This window comes from Chiloscyllium plagiosum, chromosome 34 (genome assembly GCF_004010195.1).
Source record: "Chiloscyllium plagiosum isolate BGI_BamShark_2017 chromosome 34, ASM401019v2, whole genome shotgun sequence".
Taxonomy (NCBI): Eukaryota; Metazoa; Chordata; class Chondrichthyes; order Orectolobiformes; family Hemiscylliidae; genus Chiloscyllium; species Chiloscyllium plagiosum.
Window position 1 is genome coordinate 34,429,798 of NC_057743.1, and position 16,317 is coordinate 34,446,114.

Here is a 16,317-nt window from a genome sequence, read left to right on the forward strand (position 1 = left end):
TTTCCACTTTCATGTGGTTCTACTCTGATTGCCAGATAACACATGCTGGGAGGGGAGGGTGGAGAGGTTGGCAAACAGGCAAGTTTCAGTTTCAGGTCCTTTCCAGTCTTCAGCCTCTCCCCTGCTCCCCAGACTGGGACACAGACTGGAAGCCAGGCTGAGGCAGCACAGTGAAGCTGGAGACACATCTTCAAGAGGCTTGACTATTGTCCTCTAGTTTCCACTCTCCGTGAACTTCAGCTCATCCTTACTTGTGCCCATCCCTTTCATCTCTGGCCCTCGAGGACTGTTGATTTTGTGTGACATAAGTCAGCAACATCCTGATGCAGTTCACAAGAAGCAAATTACTTTATGTGGTTGCCTGAGTAATGCAATGGCCCCAGTCCATACCTGGCAATAATCAATTCAACTGCTGTTTGGAATTGGGTAAGAATGTCATGGACTGACTCACTCCGTTGCTCAACAATGATGTGGGATTTTTAATATTGGAATGAGATGTTCATGCATGGGAGAAATTCTCAACACTGCACAACATGGCCCTCTAGTTGTCCACTCAAATCCAAAAGTAATGTTTTGGAATACGACTCATGAACAACTGGGGGGTCTTATGTTCCAGAGGGTTGTGTCATTGCCTCTAAGTCAGGAGCTCCTTGGCTTGTGCACCACCCAAGGACATTGATTGCCAAGAAGGAGCAAAACAGATGGATGGAAAGCCCTGCTAATCCTTCCACCACCCAGCAGATGGAGCTAAGACCAGGAGACCGAGTGTTGGAAAGAATGTTGGATAATCTGCAACCACTATCGTCACTCCAGACTACAACATGCCTGTAAAAGTGTATGTTGCCACAGGAACTTGGGCTCCCTGAGTGAGTGGTAACACCAGGCCCACCATGTGAACAATGGGACACGCACCATGATCAATGTTGGGTGTGTCCAGTGACAACCTAGAGCCAATTTCACTGGCTCCACCCTTTCTGGAATTTTGCACCACTGAGGTTTTCCCCTCACCTCATGCCTGAGTTTATTGGTGAGTAATTGATGGCAGTCATTGGTCAGCAACTCTATAGCCATTATATCATGTTGGCGGAGGTCAAACGAGATGCACCTTGGAATACTTCCATCAGGCAATTCTCACGGTCCTAAATCCTGAGATAGGGCTTCAGACATAGCCTTTTGAGTCCAAATGGAGTTCCTATCCATCGTATCTAATTGGCAGTGCCTGCAGTGGAACGGTTTCATTTATCTAATGCCTACTGGGTGGCCCAGTGGTTAGCACTGCTGCCTCACAGCACCAGGAACCTAGGTTCGATTCCAGCCTCAGGCTGGAATATGTGTAGAGTTTGCATATTCTCCCCGTGTCTGCATGGGTTTCAACCCACTGTCCAAAGATGTGCAGGTTAGGTGAACTGGCCATGCTAAATTGTCCCATAGTGTCCAGGGATGTGTAGGTTAGGTGCATTAGTTAGGTGAAATGTAGAATAATAGGGGAAAGAGTCTGGGTGGGATACTCTTCAGAAGGTCAGTGTGGGGCCAAATGGCTTGTTCCCACACTTTGGGATTCTATTCTTACCTCAGTGAGTATTGTATGATATCAATTTGACCCCAGTGGTGGTCAGGCCCCTTTGGTAGTTCAGTATCTTACAGGAATCAGTCCTAAGATAAAAACACAAGACACAAGAGCTGGAGTAGGCCATTCAGCCCCTCCAGCTTTCTCCATCATTCATTCAATATGATCACAGCCAACCTTTTGCCTCAACTTCATTTCCCCATTTCTGCTGATATGGGGACCCAATGCAAGTATATCCTTCCTTCTTCCTCTGAGAAACATTGGAACGGGGTAACAATGGCATTCCTTACCTTGCAGGGCTGACGGCAAATTTTAACCTTGGAGCAATGAATCATCTTCCCTAGGTCTTCCAGCTTCACCCCGCTTTGATCCCACTCCTTAATGGGGTAGTAACATAATTTTGATTCTATGTCTTCTTTATCATTTTGTTTCGCTTCCTAGTTGAAACAGATAAAATGGTCACGATTGACAGCAGAGCCAGCAACCCCCGGGGAAATCAATCACTAATTATCGACAGAGTGAGGAGAACATTAAAACTCAAGCACGGGTGGAATAGAAACGTTTGGATGTTAAGATGTGGAAAATAAAATAATTGCAGCTAAACACAAGCCACATTGACCCACAGGTCACACATTTACATATCTGATTGAGGCTATAAGCCTCGCAGCATTCCTTCATTTTAGCTTTATCCCTGGTTAAGCAGATATCCCGGGTCTCGGAAAACCCAGCAGCTAATGAGAGATGATAACTGGTGGATCAGGAAGCTAAGGCCACTCCAACACTGCTTGTGGGCTAGCAGGAGTGTTTCCTGCTGCATGGCCCTCCCAGGAATCCAAACCTGTGCTCATCCAAACCTTTTGTGGTCAGAGATTTCCTACACCCTTTGATACATCCTGTTGACTTTAAAATCCATTCCCCCTCAAACCACCCTTACCAAATTTTTATTCCTCCAATCTCCCTTTCCCACGTACCCTCCCCTACTGATCTCAGATCAAATTCAGTCTCCGATAATTCCAACTGCCTGGCCTCCATTTTTCCTTACCAATCCCACTTTCCTACCATTTCCGGGTCTCCCCCATCTGGTTTTTGATCTCCCCCAGCAGCACCAACCCCATCATCTCCCTCACCACACCAAATCCTGGCTTCCACCCAGATCAGCCGTTCCAATCTCCCCCCTCACTACAATGATCTCCCCTTTCTCACTCCTACCCTACTGCCCCTTATGATCGCTGACTCCTCTTCAACCACCCACTACCCCAGAGAATCTCCCCCCAAGTCCCAAGCCCTCCCCTGATGAAATGGGGCTCACTGGACCTAGGTGCTACCCACATTTTGAGATAAAAACTTGACATCAACAAATCAAACATGGCTGCCACTCCCTCAAGCTGGAATTCAGGCAGGTCTCTGGGATGAATTTGGAGCTTTATGATATTAGAATCATAGAATCCCTACAGTGTGGAAACAAGCCATTTGGCCCAACAAGTCCACACCAACCCTCCGAAGAGTAACCCATCCAGACCCATTCTGCTACCGTATTACTCTACATTTACACATGACTAATGCACCTAACCTACACATCCCTGAACACTATGGACAACTTAGCATGGCCAATTCATGCTAACCTGCACATCTTTGGATTGTGGAAGGAAACTGGAGCATCCGGAGGAAACCCACACAGACACGGGGAGAATGGCGACTGTCTGTGTGGAGTTTGCACAGAGGCTGGAATTGAACCCGGGTCCCTGGTGCTGAGAGGCAGCAGTGCTAGCCACAAAGTGTGATGTGTGAAACGGATTCATCTGCGATTTTGAACCCTAATAAAGGGCATCAATGCCTTAGTTAAAGCAGTAGATGCAGAAATTTCATTCCAGCAACCGGAGGCATTTGTTATTGATATTGTATGGCTCTATTTCCTCCCAAAATCTGATGAACATACGTTGCTTGTTGCATTTTTTACATTGTGGAAAATGTGCTCATTATCCATTTTTAGTTCATTTAAGAAATCGCCCTGGACTAATCGGGAACAAAGGAGGAACGAGTTCTGGAGTGTGAAACATACTACTAATCTTTTTGAAACAAGGCTGCAGCAGGAATGTGTTGGGAAGTATGCACAGACTGCTTGGCTCAAAATCCATATGGGCTCCACCTAAATGCAATTAGTGCAACATCTTTGAAAGCAGAGAGCCATGGCTGAGGCTGAGTTGCAGTCAGCTCAGAGGGAATTGGGAGAACCAGACCCTGCTCTGGCTGCAAGCCTGAAACGACAGGCTTATGCATGGTTGGAGTTAAAGCAGAAGACTGCAAGTGCTGGGAGTTTGAACGAAAAAAAAACCTCTATCTAAAACCTTGTTTTTTTTTTAGATAGAGGCCTTCACAAATTCAGGAAGTTCCACAGCAGTTCTATTTGTTGTTAATCTAGGAAGGGTGTCAGCCAACTGTGCACAGCAAGATCCCACAAACAGCAATACGATAAGCAACAAAGCGATTTCTTTTTAGTCAATGTTGTTTGAGGGTTAATTATCGACCGGGAAATTGGAGGAAACTTCCCTTACTCGGCTTCAAAACGTGTAAAACTGATGGGGCATCACATCTGAAAGAGGGCTGTTGTGCTAGCCTAGATTACATGCAGAAGGCACGCTAGTTATCTGCTGCAGAGTCAAAAAGTGTGGCACTGGATAAGCACAGCAGGTCAGGCAGCATCCAAGGAGCCCTTCATTGAAGGGCTTATGCCCAAAACGTCGACTCTCCTGCTCCTCAGATGCTGCCTGACCTGCTGTGCTTTTCCAGCGTGTGTGTGAGTGTGAGAGAGAGAGACAGACAGCGAGAGAGACAGAGACAGAGAGACATAATTTGTTGTTCCTCTTTATGGATGACTAACATGCTGTCTGTGGTTCTGATATATATTTATATTTAAATGACATTTTATTAGCTTTCCAATGTGGCATTTTCCCAAACCTATTCCAGCTCTGCACAGTGTGGAGAGAAAAGTTATGCAAGAATAAAGAAGTCTTGCAACATCTGTCAGAATTAGTTGGCATTGATTTTGCTGGCTTTGATGTGGCTGGACTTTGTCAGTGTGTCCCTGAGGCAAGACAGTTGGCAACTTGATCTAAACTGGCAAACAAAAATTATATACTATCTGTACCTCAAGAATATTTTTCTTTCATTCATGGGATGTGGGCATCAATGGCTCTTTTATTGCTTTCATTATTCTTAAGCAGGTGGGGCTTTCTGCAACCCTTGCAGTCTGTTTGGTGTAGGCACCTCCCCCACAATGCCATTAGGGAGGCAGTTCTGGGATTTTGACCCAGCGACAGTAGAGGAACAACAATATGCTTCCAAGTCAGGATGGTGGATGTCTGCAGAGGAACTGGTAAGTGGTGGTGTATCTGCTGCCCTTGTCCTGGTTGATCGAAGCTGCCGTTGGTTTGGAAGGTGTTGTCTAAGGAAACTTGGTGAATTTCTGTACTGCATCTCCACAGCCTTATCAGTCAACCTTAAAAATTATGACATTGCTTTTCTTTCCGGAAAGTGCACTATGAAAAACACTGATGCATCTAATTTTTTCACTGTGCAGCAGTGATGGCTGTAGTGTGGGCTCAGTGGGTGGTACTCATACCTCTGGGTTAGGTAAATGGGAGATCATGCCTTATTCAGTACATGCTGTAGACATGCTGAACAATTAGAGGTACTGTTGTTTGCTTTGGCTGGGATGTGAAAGATCTCATGGCACTATTATGATGAGAGGAAGTGAGTTCTTCCCAATGTGACATGGGCAATACATATTTCACAAACAACAAGAATAAAACCAGGATGCTGCCTGAACTGGAGGGCATGTCTTATGACGAAAGGTTGAGGGAGCTAGGACTTTTCTCATTGGAGCGAAGAAGGATGAGAGGTGACTTGATCGAGGTGTACAAGTTGATGAGAGGCGTAGATAGAGTGGATAGCCAGAATCTTTATCCCGGGGTGAAAATGGCTATCATGAGGCGGCATAATTTTAAGATAATTGAAGGTACATTTAGGGGAGATGTCAGAGGTGGGTTCTTTACACAGAGTGTGGAATGCACTGCCAGCGGTGGGGTAGTAGAGTCAGATACATTAGGGATATTAAGTGACTCTTGGATGGGCACATGGAAGATTGTACAGTGAAGGGTATGTAGGTTAGAGTGATCTTCGAGTAGGATAAAAGGTCAGCACAACATCGAGGGCTGAAAGGCCTGTACTGCGCTGTACTGGTCTATGATCTAAAACAAAATAATCTGGTAATTATCACATTGCTGCATTTAGACCTAGCTACACACCAATTGGTTGCCCTCATATTCTACATCACACCAAAGGCTACACGTCAGAGAGTATTGAATCAGCTGAAAATCTCTTTAGGACATTAAAACGTCAACCAATTGGGATGATAAAAATGCATATTTATTCTTTTGCTTTTGTTAAATCCAAACTAATTTATAGCTTGTTATCATAGGTTTTCACTTAATACTGAAGAGAATTAGATTTTAATTAAATGTCCAGTTGTAGATGCTCTTCAATGCCATGTTCTTATAATTAGAATGGTGTCAAATCACAAAATTGTTATGGTGCAGAAGGGGGCCATTTGGCCCATCGCTTAGAGCCAATATCCCTGAATTTCATTTCCACCCAGACAAAATATCCAATACCATCTTGAATGCCTCAATTAATCCTTCTTCTCCAGGCAGTGTATTCCACATCCTAACTACTCACTCTATGAAAAAGAGCTTTTTCACGTTAGGAGCAGCATGATGGCTCAGTGGTTAGCACTGCTGCCTCACAGCGCCAGGGACCTGGGTTCGATTCCAGCCTTGGGTGACTGTCTGTGTGGACTTTACACATTCTCCCTGTGTCTGCATGGGTTTCTGCTGGGTGCTCCAGTTTCCTCCCACAATCTAAAGATGTGCGGGTTCAATGGATTGTCTGTGGGAAATGCAGAGTTACGGGGACAGGAGAGGGGGATGAGTCTGGGTGGGATGCTCTTCTGAGGCTAGCTGGAAACGTGGTGGGACAAATGGCCTGCTTCCACGCTGTAGGAATTCTATGACCACTCCTCCAATGCTGAAATGTCACTTTAATAAAAGGCACTGATCAGTTCCTAATGCTCTTAACCTAGCTCCCACGGAAGGGGATTCCATGTTGGAGCTGTTGCTGAAATTCTGATCCACACCTCTGTTCCTCCAGTCATCACAACTTCAATATCCAGCAGGTCAGATTTGTCTTTGTCTAGATTGTTGCGTCACTTCAACAACACCTTGATTTCCAAGCCCTAGCCAAAGGTTCGTGTCATTCTTTTACCTTGCCCCTTCCACTTCGCTGACCCACAGGCCTCCAAACAAATACAGCCTACCTTCAACACTCGCCTCTTACTCCTCTCCCACATCCATCGCTCCACCACTGGTGCATGCTCGCTCTTTAAGACTGTTAACTCTGGAGTCCGAAACCACTCTCCTCCATTAAAATGTTCCTCAGCACATCTCTTTAATACAGCTTTCCTTCTTAGCACTGATTATGTTGTTTGGTGCCATATTTTGTTTGAAATTGCTCAAATGCAACACTTTGGGATCCTTTATTCTCAAAGAGATGCTACATAAATGCACATCGATATTTAATCATGTATCATCGTGAAATCATGAACCCATTTATGATGTTAATGGTGTTTAAGTGTTCTGATGTATATACATAAGTATGCAGGCTATTACATCATCATGTAGGTTACAGGAATATTATCCTTTATTATGAGAGGAATCAAACATGACATTAAGGATGTTATGCTTCAGTTATACACAGCGTTCACTTTAGCAGGAAGAATAAAAAAGTAAGATATTACTTGAACGGAGAATGACTGGAAATCCAAGATGCAGAGACATCAAGGTGTTATAGTGTTTGACTCACAAAATGTTAGAATGCAAGTTCAGCATGTAACCAAGAGGTGTAGTTAAACAGATGCTATTCTTTATTACATGAGGAATTGAATATAAAAGTTAGGCTATACAGGGCATTGGCAAGACCATGTCTTGAATACTGCATGCAGTTTTGGTCTTCATATTTAGGAATAGATGGAAATGCATTCGATGCAGTTCAACAAAGGTTTATACAGAAGAAAAGTTGCTATTGTCCCACTTGTTCATAGAGAGTAATAACTACTGCTGGCTTAACCTAAGGATTACTGTACTTTAGGCAAAGAGAGAACGTTTTGGTGAGCTCAGATGGAATTGAGCCCACACTATTGGTGTTATCCCACATTGCAAACTAGCCAGCCAGCCAACTAATCCCCATTCACACTGTGAGGGTGGTCTCACAAGCAAAGGGGGGAAAAAACTGGTTTGATTCCAATGGAGTTTAGGAAAGTGAGGTATGACTCGGTTGAAGATTATATATATTTATTTTTTTCTTTTTAACCCCCACACTACCACCTAAGTGCGGTAGTGCTTATTTTTTCTCCCCAGCACCCATGGTGTGTGTGTGCAGGTGTGAGACACAGTGAAAGACACAAAGTGCACGAATCTTTATTCAATTTCCACCACCAGGAAGATAGGAAAACACCCGGGTGGCCAGTGACAAACACTGCCCTTCACATCAAAGGGCAGTGCTATGTGACGGTTGAAGATTATAAGACCTCAAGCAGCCCTGACGAGATGGACAGGGTTAGGATGATTCCTGTTATGTGTCAGTCCAGACCTGGGGGTGGGGGGAACGCTGTCTCAAAGTCAAGGGTGACCCTTTGAGAACAGAGGTTACCTTCCTCTCTGAGGGCTGTTCCATGTTAGAACTCTGCCTCAGAAGATGGTGAAAGCAGTGTCATTGCCTAAGTTAAAGGCAGCAGTGAATGGATGTCCGATAGGCAAGAGAACCAGGGCTTATTGGAGTAGATGACAAAGTGGAATTCGAAACACTGACAGATCAACATGACCTGATAGAATGGCAGAGCAAGCTTGAGAGACTGAATGGTCATCTTCCGCTCCTATCCTATTTGTTAAAGATAGCGAACAGATTGCTTCCTCAATCCGAAGCATTTCATTTGGGGCTCAGTTGGAGATGTGACCCTTTCACATTTCTCCCCAGTTCTATGAGCGAAGGTCAGAAGTCATAAATGATTGTCTCACAGATTCTAGGGTCCAGAAAATGACTGAGAAGAGCTCAGCAATACAATGAGGGAGGTCACTCAGTCCTGCCGCTGCCTCTAGTTCACGCAGAAACAGGGAGAGTATCAGCATCATTGCCGTACACTGTAATTCAAATCAGTGACTCATGTACAGATGTCGCCTGAGGCTGTGTGGGAGCTGTTTACGACAAGAATTCTCAGACCGAAGAAGAAGTGACACAATGGCTGCTGCAATAGTTCAGGAAATTACACATTTATTGTTTGCTGAAGCTTCTGTAGTGAAAACTAACAGCAATTTAACGGTTTCGGAAATAGAAACAAGGTGAACCCATTAGGGTTGAGGTGTGAGTTGTCAGTGTAACAATGTCACAGAGTAGGCATAGCCACAACAGTCCAATGTCACTCTGTCACTGGTTAGTTTTCAATAAGATGGCCAAGAATCTTTCACGTTACCACATTTGACAGCTAATACTTCCATTTATATATCATTGCTAGATAGAACATTCTCCCGCTCCTCGGCTGCTGCCTGGCCTGCTGTGTTTTTCCAGCACCACATTTTTCAACTCTGATACTCCAGCATCTGCAGTCCTCACTTTCTCCTAGAACACAGACTTGGACTGCTTGAAGTATTTACTACGATGATTTATGATGTTTCATATTGGGTGGCATTGCCTAATGCCTTGGCAGGTGAGCCAGTAATGTTCCCAAAATGGAGTGAATGACGTGATCTGCTCGGAGCGGGATGTTGCTGAGTGGTGCAGCTTGGCTGTGGCACTAAGGAAAATCATTGAACCAGACAGAACAAAAATAGACCATATGACCTATTGCTCCTATGAAGGGACCTCCTATTATCCCCACTGCCCATGATCTCTCTCTGCTGCCCTGCAATTAAGTATTCACCTAATTCCATACTGAAAGTTGGAATTGAATATTTTTTCATCACCATTTCAATCTGACTTCAACCAGAACAATTAACAGTTTACAAAAAAAAAAATCTCAACTCCACCTTCTCTAATTTACTAGTTAATTTACATTCCCACTCACCATTGACCCCGCTATCAGTGGAAACAATTTACTCAAGAATTTATTCCATCAAAAGCCCTTGCTTTTTCTTCTCAAACTAGTGCTATAGGATCTTCAATTTCCACTTGACTTTCAGACAAAACTTTAGTCTAATCCAAAGGCAACATCTCTGACAATGCAGCTCTCCTGTCGCATTGCACTAAAGTATTAGCCTAGCTTATAAACTCACATTCTGGTGTGGGCTCATGTCTCCAACAATGCCTACTCTTCAAAACAATTACCTCATTGGCTGTCATATGCTTTGGAATGTCAAGAAATTACAAAAGGTGCCAAACAAATGCAAGTCTTTCTCTTCACTGGAAGCACAAGATGGGTGACCCAGTTGGTGAGATGTGTTATATTGCACATGCTAGCTTCTGTCGTGGTACATTCACCTTTTAAAGCTGCATGTTATGTTTGTTAGCATGGGAACAAATAGGAGCTTACCTGCACTAAATGTGTTTTTGCCTTTGGGACGGGATCGGCTTCCTTCAGCTCAGTTGCTGGCTTCTTCTGTACCTTGGCATAAATCTCCCGTGTTGGTTGTTCCCTGTGTGACAGAGAGGAACTGTAATGAAGGTATATTTGTTTTTGGGGAATTACTGAATTGTAGATACGTATCAGCATGTGTAAGAAGCAGGAGGGAAATTTGTGCTGGAGGATATTAAGTCACACTTCACACCAATGGTCCCTTTGTTAAGCTAACATAGAAACTTGTGTACTTTCAGCTTATCTAGGTGAGGGATCATTGTGCCAGTGAATGGACACTTGAGTAAATTTGGCACAAATGGAGCACTATATCTTTCTCCACCTACTAACCTTGTTGAAAGATTTGGAGGTGCCAGGTGGAGGATATGTTGGAAGCGTTGGCATGAGCATATAACAGGAAATGTGCCCAAAGTTGTCCAGATCTAAAGCATACTCATTGGTGTTTCAACGTAGCATCTTTCCATTTCCCACAGAGACCCTGTTATTGGCTGCTGACAAACCCTCAATTAGAGACAAAAAAAACTGCAGATGCTGGAATCCAATGTAGACAAGCAGGAGGCTGGAAGAAACAGCAAGCCAGGCAGCATCAGGAGGTGGAGAAGTCAATGTTTTGGGGTGTAACCCTTCTTCAGGACTGGGGTGGTTATGGGCGGAGCTGCAGATATAGGGAGTGGCAGGACAGGGTGGTGAAGTGGGGATACATGAAGGCAGGTAGAGGGTACAACCTGGTTGGTCAATGGGAGGAATGACTCCGGTTGGTGGCAGGGAGGAGTGGAAGGGAGGGGGAGGGGCTGGAAAGGGAGTCGGGGAAGGGGGAGGGAGGTTATTTGAAATTGGAGAACTCGATATTGAGTCCTCTGGGCTGTAGGCTGCCCAGGCAGAGGATGAGGTGCTATTCATCCAATTTGCGGTGTGGTTCATTGTGGCATTGGAGAAGGCCAAGGATGGTCATGTCAGACAGGGAGTGGTTGGGGGAATTGAAATGGGCGGTGACTGCGAGATCCGGTCAGCTCCTGTGGGCCCAGCTGCGATGCTCGGTGAACCATTCCCTAAGTTTACATTCGGTCTCTCCGATGTGGTCTTCCCTACATTGGGAGCACCTGATGCAGTATACTAGGTTGGAAGAGAAGCAAATGAACCTCTGTCTCACCTGGAAGGACTGGTTGGGGCCCTCGGAGGTGAGGGGGGTGGTGTACCAGCAGGTTTTGCATCTTTTCTGGTTACAGGGAAAGGTACCTGAGAGTTCGGGGGAAAATTCAGTGGGGAGAGTGGCACAAACCAAGTACTGTCAAAGGGAGCGGTCCTTGTGGAAGGCAGAGAAGGGTGGGGGAGGGGAAGATGTTCTTGGTGGTGGAGCCTAGTTGGAGTTAGCGTTTAAGGATGATGCATTTGATGAGGACACTGGTGGGTGGAGGTGGGGACAGAGGGTTCTCTGTCCTTATTGCGTTGGGAGGGGATGGTGGTTTAGAGCAGTGGAACAGGTGTGTGGTGGAGGGCTGTCTGAATAACGGAGGGAGGAAAAGCACGTTGTTCAAGATAGGTGGACATCTGGGATGCTCGCAAGTGGAATGTGTCCTCATCCGAGCGGATGTGGCGGAGGCGGAGGAACTGGGAGATTGTTATGGAGTTCTTGCAGAATATTGAGTGGGAGGTGGTGTAGTCCAGGTAGTCATGTGAGTCTGAAAGCTTGTAATAAACGTCCATCTGGAGACTGTCACTGGAGTTGGAAATGGTGAGGTCGAGAAAGGGGAGGGAGGTGTCCGAAATGGACCAAGTGAATTTGAGGGTAGGGTGGAAGTTGTGGGTGAAGTCGATGAACTGCTCCAGTTCAGCCTGGGTTTAGGACACTGCTCTGATGCAGTCATTGATGTAACGGCAGGAGAGTTGGTGCATGGTGCCTATGTAGGTACTGAAGAGGGACTGTTCAACATGGCCAACAAAGAGGAGTTGTAGTTGGGGCCCATCCAAATGGCCATAGCCACCCCCTGGATTTGGAGGAAATGGAAGAGTTGAAGGAAAAGTTATTGAGGGTGAGGACCAGGTTGGCGAGGCAGAGGAGGGTGTTGGGGGAGGGGGACTGGATGGGTCTGTTGGACAGGAAGAAGTGGAGACCCTGGAAGCCGTCCTGATGGACGTGTATAAGGACTGCATTCCATAATGAAGATAAAGTGCTGGGACCCAGGGAACTGGAAGCTCCTGAAGAGATGGAAGGTGTAGTTGGTATCACGGATGCAGGTGGGAAGAACGTGTCCTAAGGGGGAAGAGGATGGAGTCAAGGTAAGACAAACCATCAATAACAACATGGCACGTCACCCTTGTAGAGTACTGAAGGTTATTTGCCTCTACTAGGACTTTCTGATCCCCTTGCCCCTCTTAGCCTCAGAAATAGTAGGGATGGCACTGTGGAGATTTCATGGCCCCATGCAAGTATGTTGGAGGGTTTGAGCTACAGGGAGAGGCGGAACAGGCTGGGGCTGTTTTCCCTGGAGTGTCAGAGGCTGAGGGGTGACCTCAGAGGTTTATAAAATTATGAGGGGCACGGATAGGGTAAATAGACAAAGTCTTTTTCCTGGAGTGGGGGAGTCCAGAACTAGAGGGCATAGGTTTAGGGAGGGGGGGGGGGAAAAGATATAAAAGGGACCTAAGGGACAACTTTTTCACGCAGAGGGTGGTAGGTGTACGTATGAGCTGCCAGAGGAAGTGGTGGAGACCGATACAATTACAGCATTTAAAAGGCTTCTGTATGGGTATATGAATAGGGAGGGTTGAGAGAGATATGGGCCGGGTGCTGACAAATGGGACTTGATTGGTTGGGATATCAGGTCAGCGTGGATGAGTTGGACTGAATGGTCTGTTTCCATGCTGTACATATCTATGACTCTATGCAGCAGCTTTTCAGGATTGCCAACTCATGGATAATGAAGGTCAATGATGTTAATACAATAACAGTAAGTTCACTGTAGCCATTTCACATAGCCACCTGCAAATAGAATTTTTAACAAATAAAGAAACAGCAGAACAAAAAAGAATAGTCTTTATCAAAGAACAGCCTATAAAGGGTGGCAGAGGGGTTAGCACTGCTGCCTCACAGCACTAGGAACTTGGGTTCAATTCAATCCTCAGGCAACAGTCTGTGTGGAGTTTGCACATTCTCTCCGTGTCTGCGTGGGTTTCCTCCAGGTGCTCCAGTTTCCTCCTATAGTCCAAAGATGTGCAGGGTCAGGTGGATTGGCCAGGGATGAGCAGACCAGGTGGATTAGCTGTGGAATATGCAGGGTTATAGGGTAGGAGGGGTGGGATGCTCTTCGACAGGCTGAATGGTCTGCTTCCATACAGTATGGGATTCTATAATTATTGGCACCAGTTCTGAGGGGCTTGGATAAGACAAATAGGGTTTCCGTGGTAGTGAACAAAATATCACTAAAAGATGAAGGCAAAGATATCAAGTCATTCTATTTTGAATTGAAACAGTTGCTAGGAATCAAGGTGCCTGATACAAACTGGTGGAAGCAGAGTTCCCGGCAGTGTTCATATCAGATGTGGGTGAATACTTTTAGAATATCAATGTAAAAGGTTATGAAGAAAGGGTCAGAAATGAAGTTAACTATTCTTATAAAAAAAAGGCCAGTCTAGCACCATGGGTAGAATGGACTCCTACAATACAAATGTGAAGGTATTAAGCGTGTGTAGAAATTAAATGAATGAATGGTCATATATGACTTTCGCTCAATATTAATTGAACACCTGACCCAATAAACCTTGAACACATTGCAAAGAGACAAGCAACACGTGTGTCAGAATAATTTACAGTTGGATGATAAATTTCTCACATACATGAGGAGGAAAACTCTAAACAAGAAATGAAATTGGCAATGGGAATCTGAATGTTACTCTTTTAACATAATTGTGAAAATAAGTGAAATAATAATGTGAAAAATGTGATTATGATCAGAGCATTGCAATATATGTTAATTGTCCGTCAATCACACATCAGAGAACCTTCTTTCTTTAAAGGCCTGTACTTGGAACCATGAGACAGTAGAGTAGGCCATTCAGCCTGTTGACTCCATTCTGCCAGTCAATGATCATGGCTGATCTAGTAATCCTCCACTCCACTCTCCAGCTTTTACCCCAAAACTTATAATTCCCTTTCCTGATTAAAAATCTATCTCAGCCTTGAACATGTTCATTGACCCAGCCTCAACAACCCTCTGCAGTAAAAAAAAATCCACAGACTAACAACTAGATGAGAGGAAAAAAATCATCTCTGTCTTAAACATACAACCCCTTATTCTGAGATTACACCCTCTCATCTTTGGTTTCCCTTTGTGGGAGAGTCTACCTGGCCTGTCCCCGCTCCCTCCCCATGGACGCTGTCTGACCCGCTGTAATCCCCAGCATTTGTTGTTTTCAGTCAAGTCCCCTTAGAATCTTGTATCTTTCAATAACATGACCTGGCATTCTTATAAACTGCAACCTGCAGTCTCTCCCACATCAAATGTTACAAAATGAACCGAATGATGTCACAAAAACTTCTGAGTGATGATTACACAAAGCAACCAATACATCCCATGGAATTGGGGGGGTAAAATAAACAAAGCGGAGTTTTTGTACAAAACTACCCCTTTAATTTCTACAGGCAATGCAACGGTTAACAGATTCAGCCACTTCTTTCTGCGTACCATTTTCACACACCCGTTCAATCGTCGAACATAAAGTGCATGTTGCAATACTCGATTAAGGGACAATACACCTCATGGTTTGTGGTTGAGTTAGACCAGCACGCAGCTGTGTTCATTCATGGTGTAAAATAAAACAAAGCTTTGCAGATGCTGGAAAGCTGAAACACACACAAAAACAAAACAAAAACACAAATTGCTGCAGAAACTCCGTGGAGACAGGGGGAGAGAGAAACAGGTTTAATTAAGAGTCGTGCTGGACTCGCAGGATCTCTGCAACGACAGAGTTTCTGCCACAATTTCTGGGTGTGTGTTTCACACAAGGTGTGCTATTATACTCCATGTGGATTAAGTTACAGTCCTGTCACTCCCTGCCATTCATAGGTTACTTTGCACATTCTGCTCTCATTTCAAATGGAACTTATTTAACCGAGTGACAGCTTGCGGTTGTTGTCTGGCTGAAGCAGTTAAAATCTAAGCTGCTCACAGTGTTGAAACTTTCAGTCTGTATTAACAGTCGCCCCCTACTCCAATTGATGATGTGCATGTTACCATTCTAAATGTTTGACTGTTTTAGAAATGACCAGTCGAGGGTTTTTCACAGTTCTGTTTTGGTACAGCTGAAAGTTCTGCTGCTGTTAACACTACACTTTAACTCTACGTACCATTGATCTCTCGACTTGTTCGTGGGCTTCCTCAATCGGCGTTCCTTCTTTGTAATACAGGATAAAATGTTGCCCATTCCAACCGAGAAGCCGAGCCAACAGTGGCTCCCAAAGCCCAATATCCAAATACAAGCTGATGGATAGTCTGGTGCCAATCACTTGCTACCTGTGAGTGAGTGTGTTGTAACTTCTCGCCAGTTTCCGCTTTAAACTGAATGACTCCAATGGGTGGGGACAAGAAGACTCAAACCTGAGTCAAACCTGTCAGGTGGGTCAAAGGTCTTATGTTTCCCAGATAAATGCAACACCCACAATGCCTCACAGGTAAATGAACGAGGGAAGAATGTTTTTCCTGTAAGCTTGGTGTTAGGGCTGACTTGATTGTACAAGCCTACAGTGTGTGCAGCCCCTGTGCAGTGGTACCAGCGTTACTGTTAACCAGAGCATGTTTGTAACTGAATTGGCTTGTTTGTTTCAGAACACAGTGTTTGTCAGGTGATCATTTTGTGAAAAGTACTTGGAAGTTAGAATAACTTTACACAGGGGTGTGTGCTTCAGAATCTATCATTTCATCCCTTCTGCTATTATTAGTACTGGTTAGCTCAGAACAAAAAGGATCTTGAGAGGACTTTCCAGTCCCACTGCATCTTGGGATGGAGACACCAGACACTCTTATTGCCCACGTGAACAGATATTGCTGGAAAAGCTCAGTGGGTCTGGCAGCATCTG

At 44.8% G+C, this 16,317-nt stretch overlaps 1 protein-coding gene across 7 annotated transcripts in view; it reads right to left on the bottom strand.

Moving 5' to 3' along the window:
• The window catches only part of plekhn1 (pleckstrin homology domain containing, family N member 1), a 57,020-nt gene extending 41,228 nt beyond the window's left edge, over positions 1-15,792 (bottom strand). For 4 of the 7 annotated variants that reach the window (XM_043676130.1, XM_043676129.1, XM_043676126.1 and 1 more), the window contains exons 1-3: positions 15,589-15,791; positions 10,203-10,305; positions 1,858-2,004 (exon numbers count right to left, since the gene is read on the bottom strand). In XM_043676130.1, coding sequence (XP_043532065.1) covers positions 1,858-2,004; positions 10,203-10,305; positions 15,589-15,665 — 327 coding nt within the window. In that variant the 5' untranslated portion in view covers positions 15,666-15,791. Of the gene's footprint in view, positions 1-1,857; positions 2,005-10,202; positions 10,306-15,588 lie in introns of all 7 variants that reach the window. The other 3 variants (XM_043676125.1, XM_043676132.1, XM_043676127.1) reach the window with 3 other exon arrangements.
• Between the last annotated feature and the right edge of the window lie 525 nt (positions 15,793-16,317).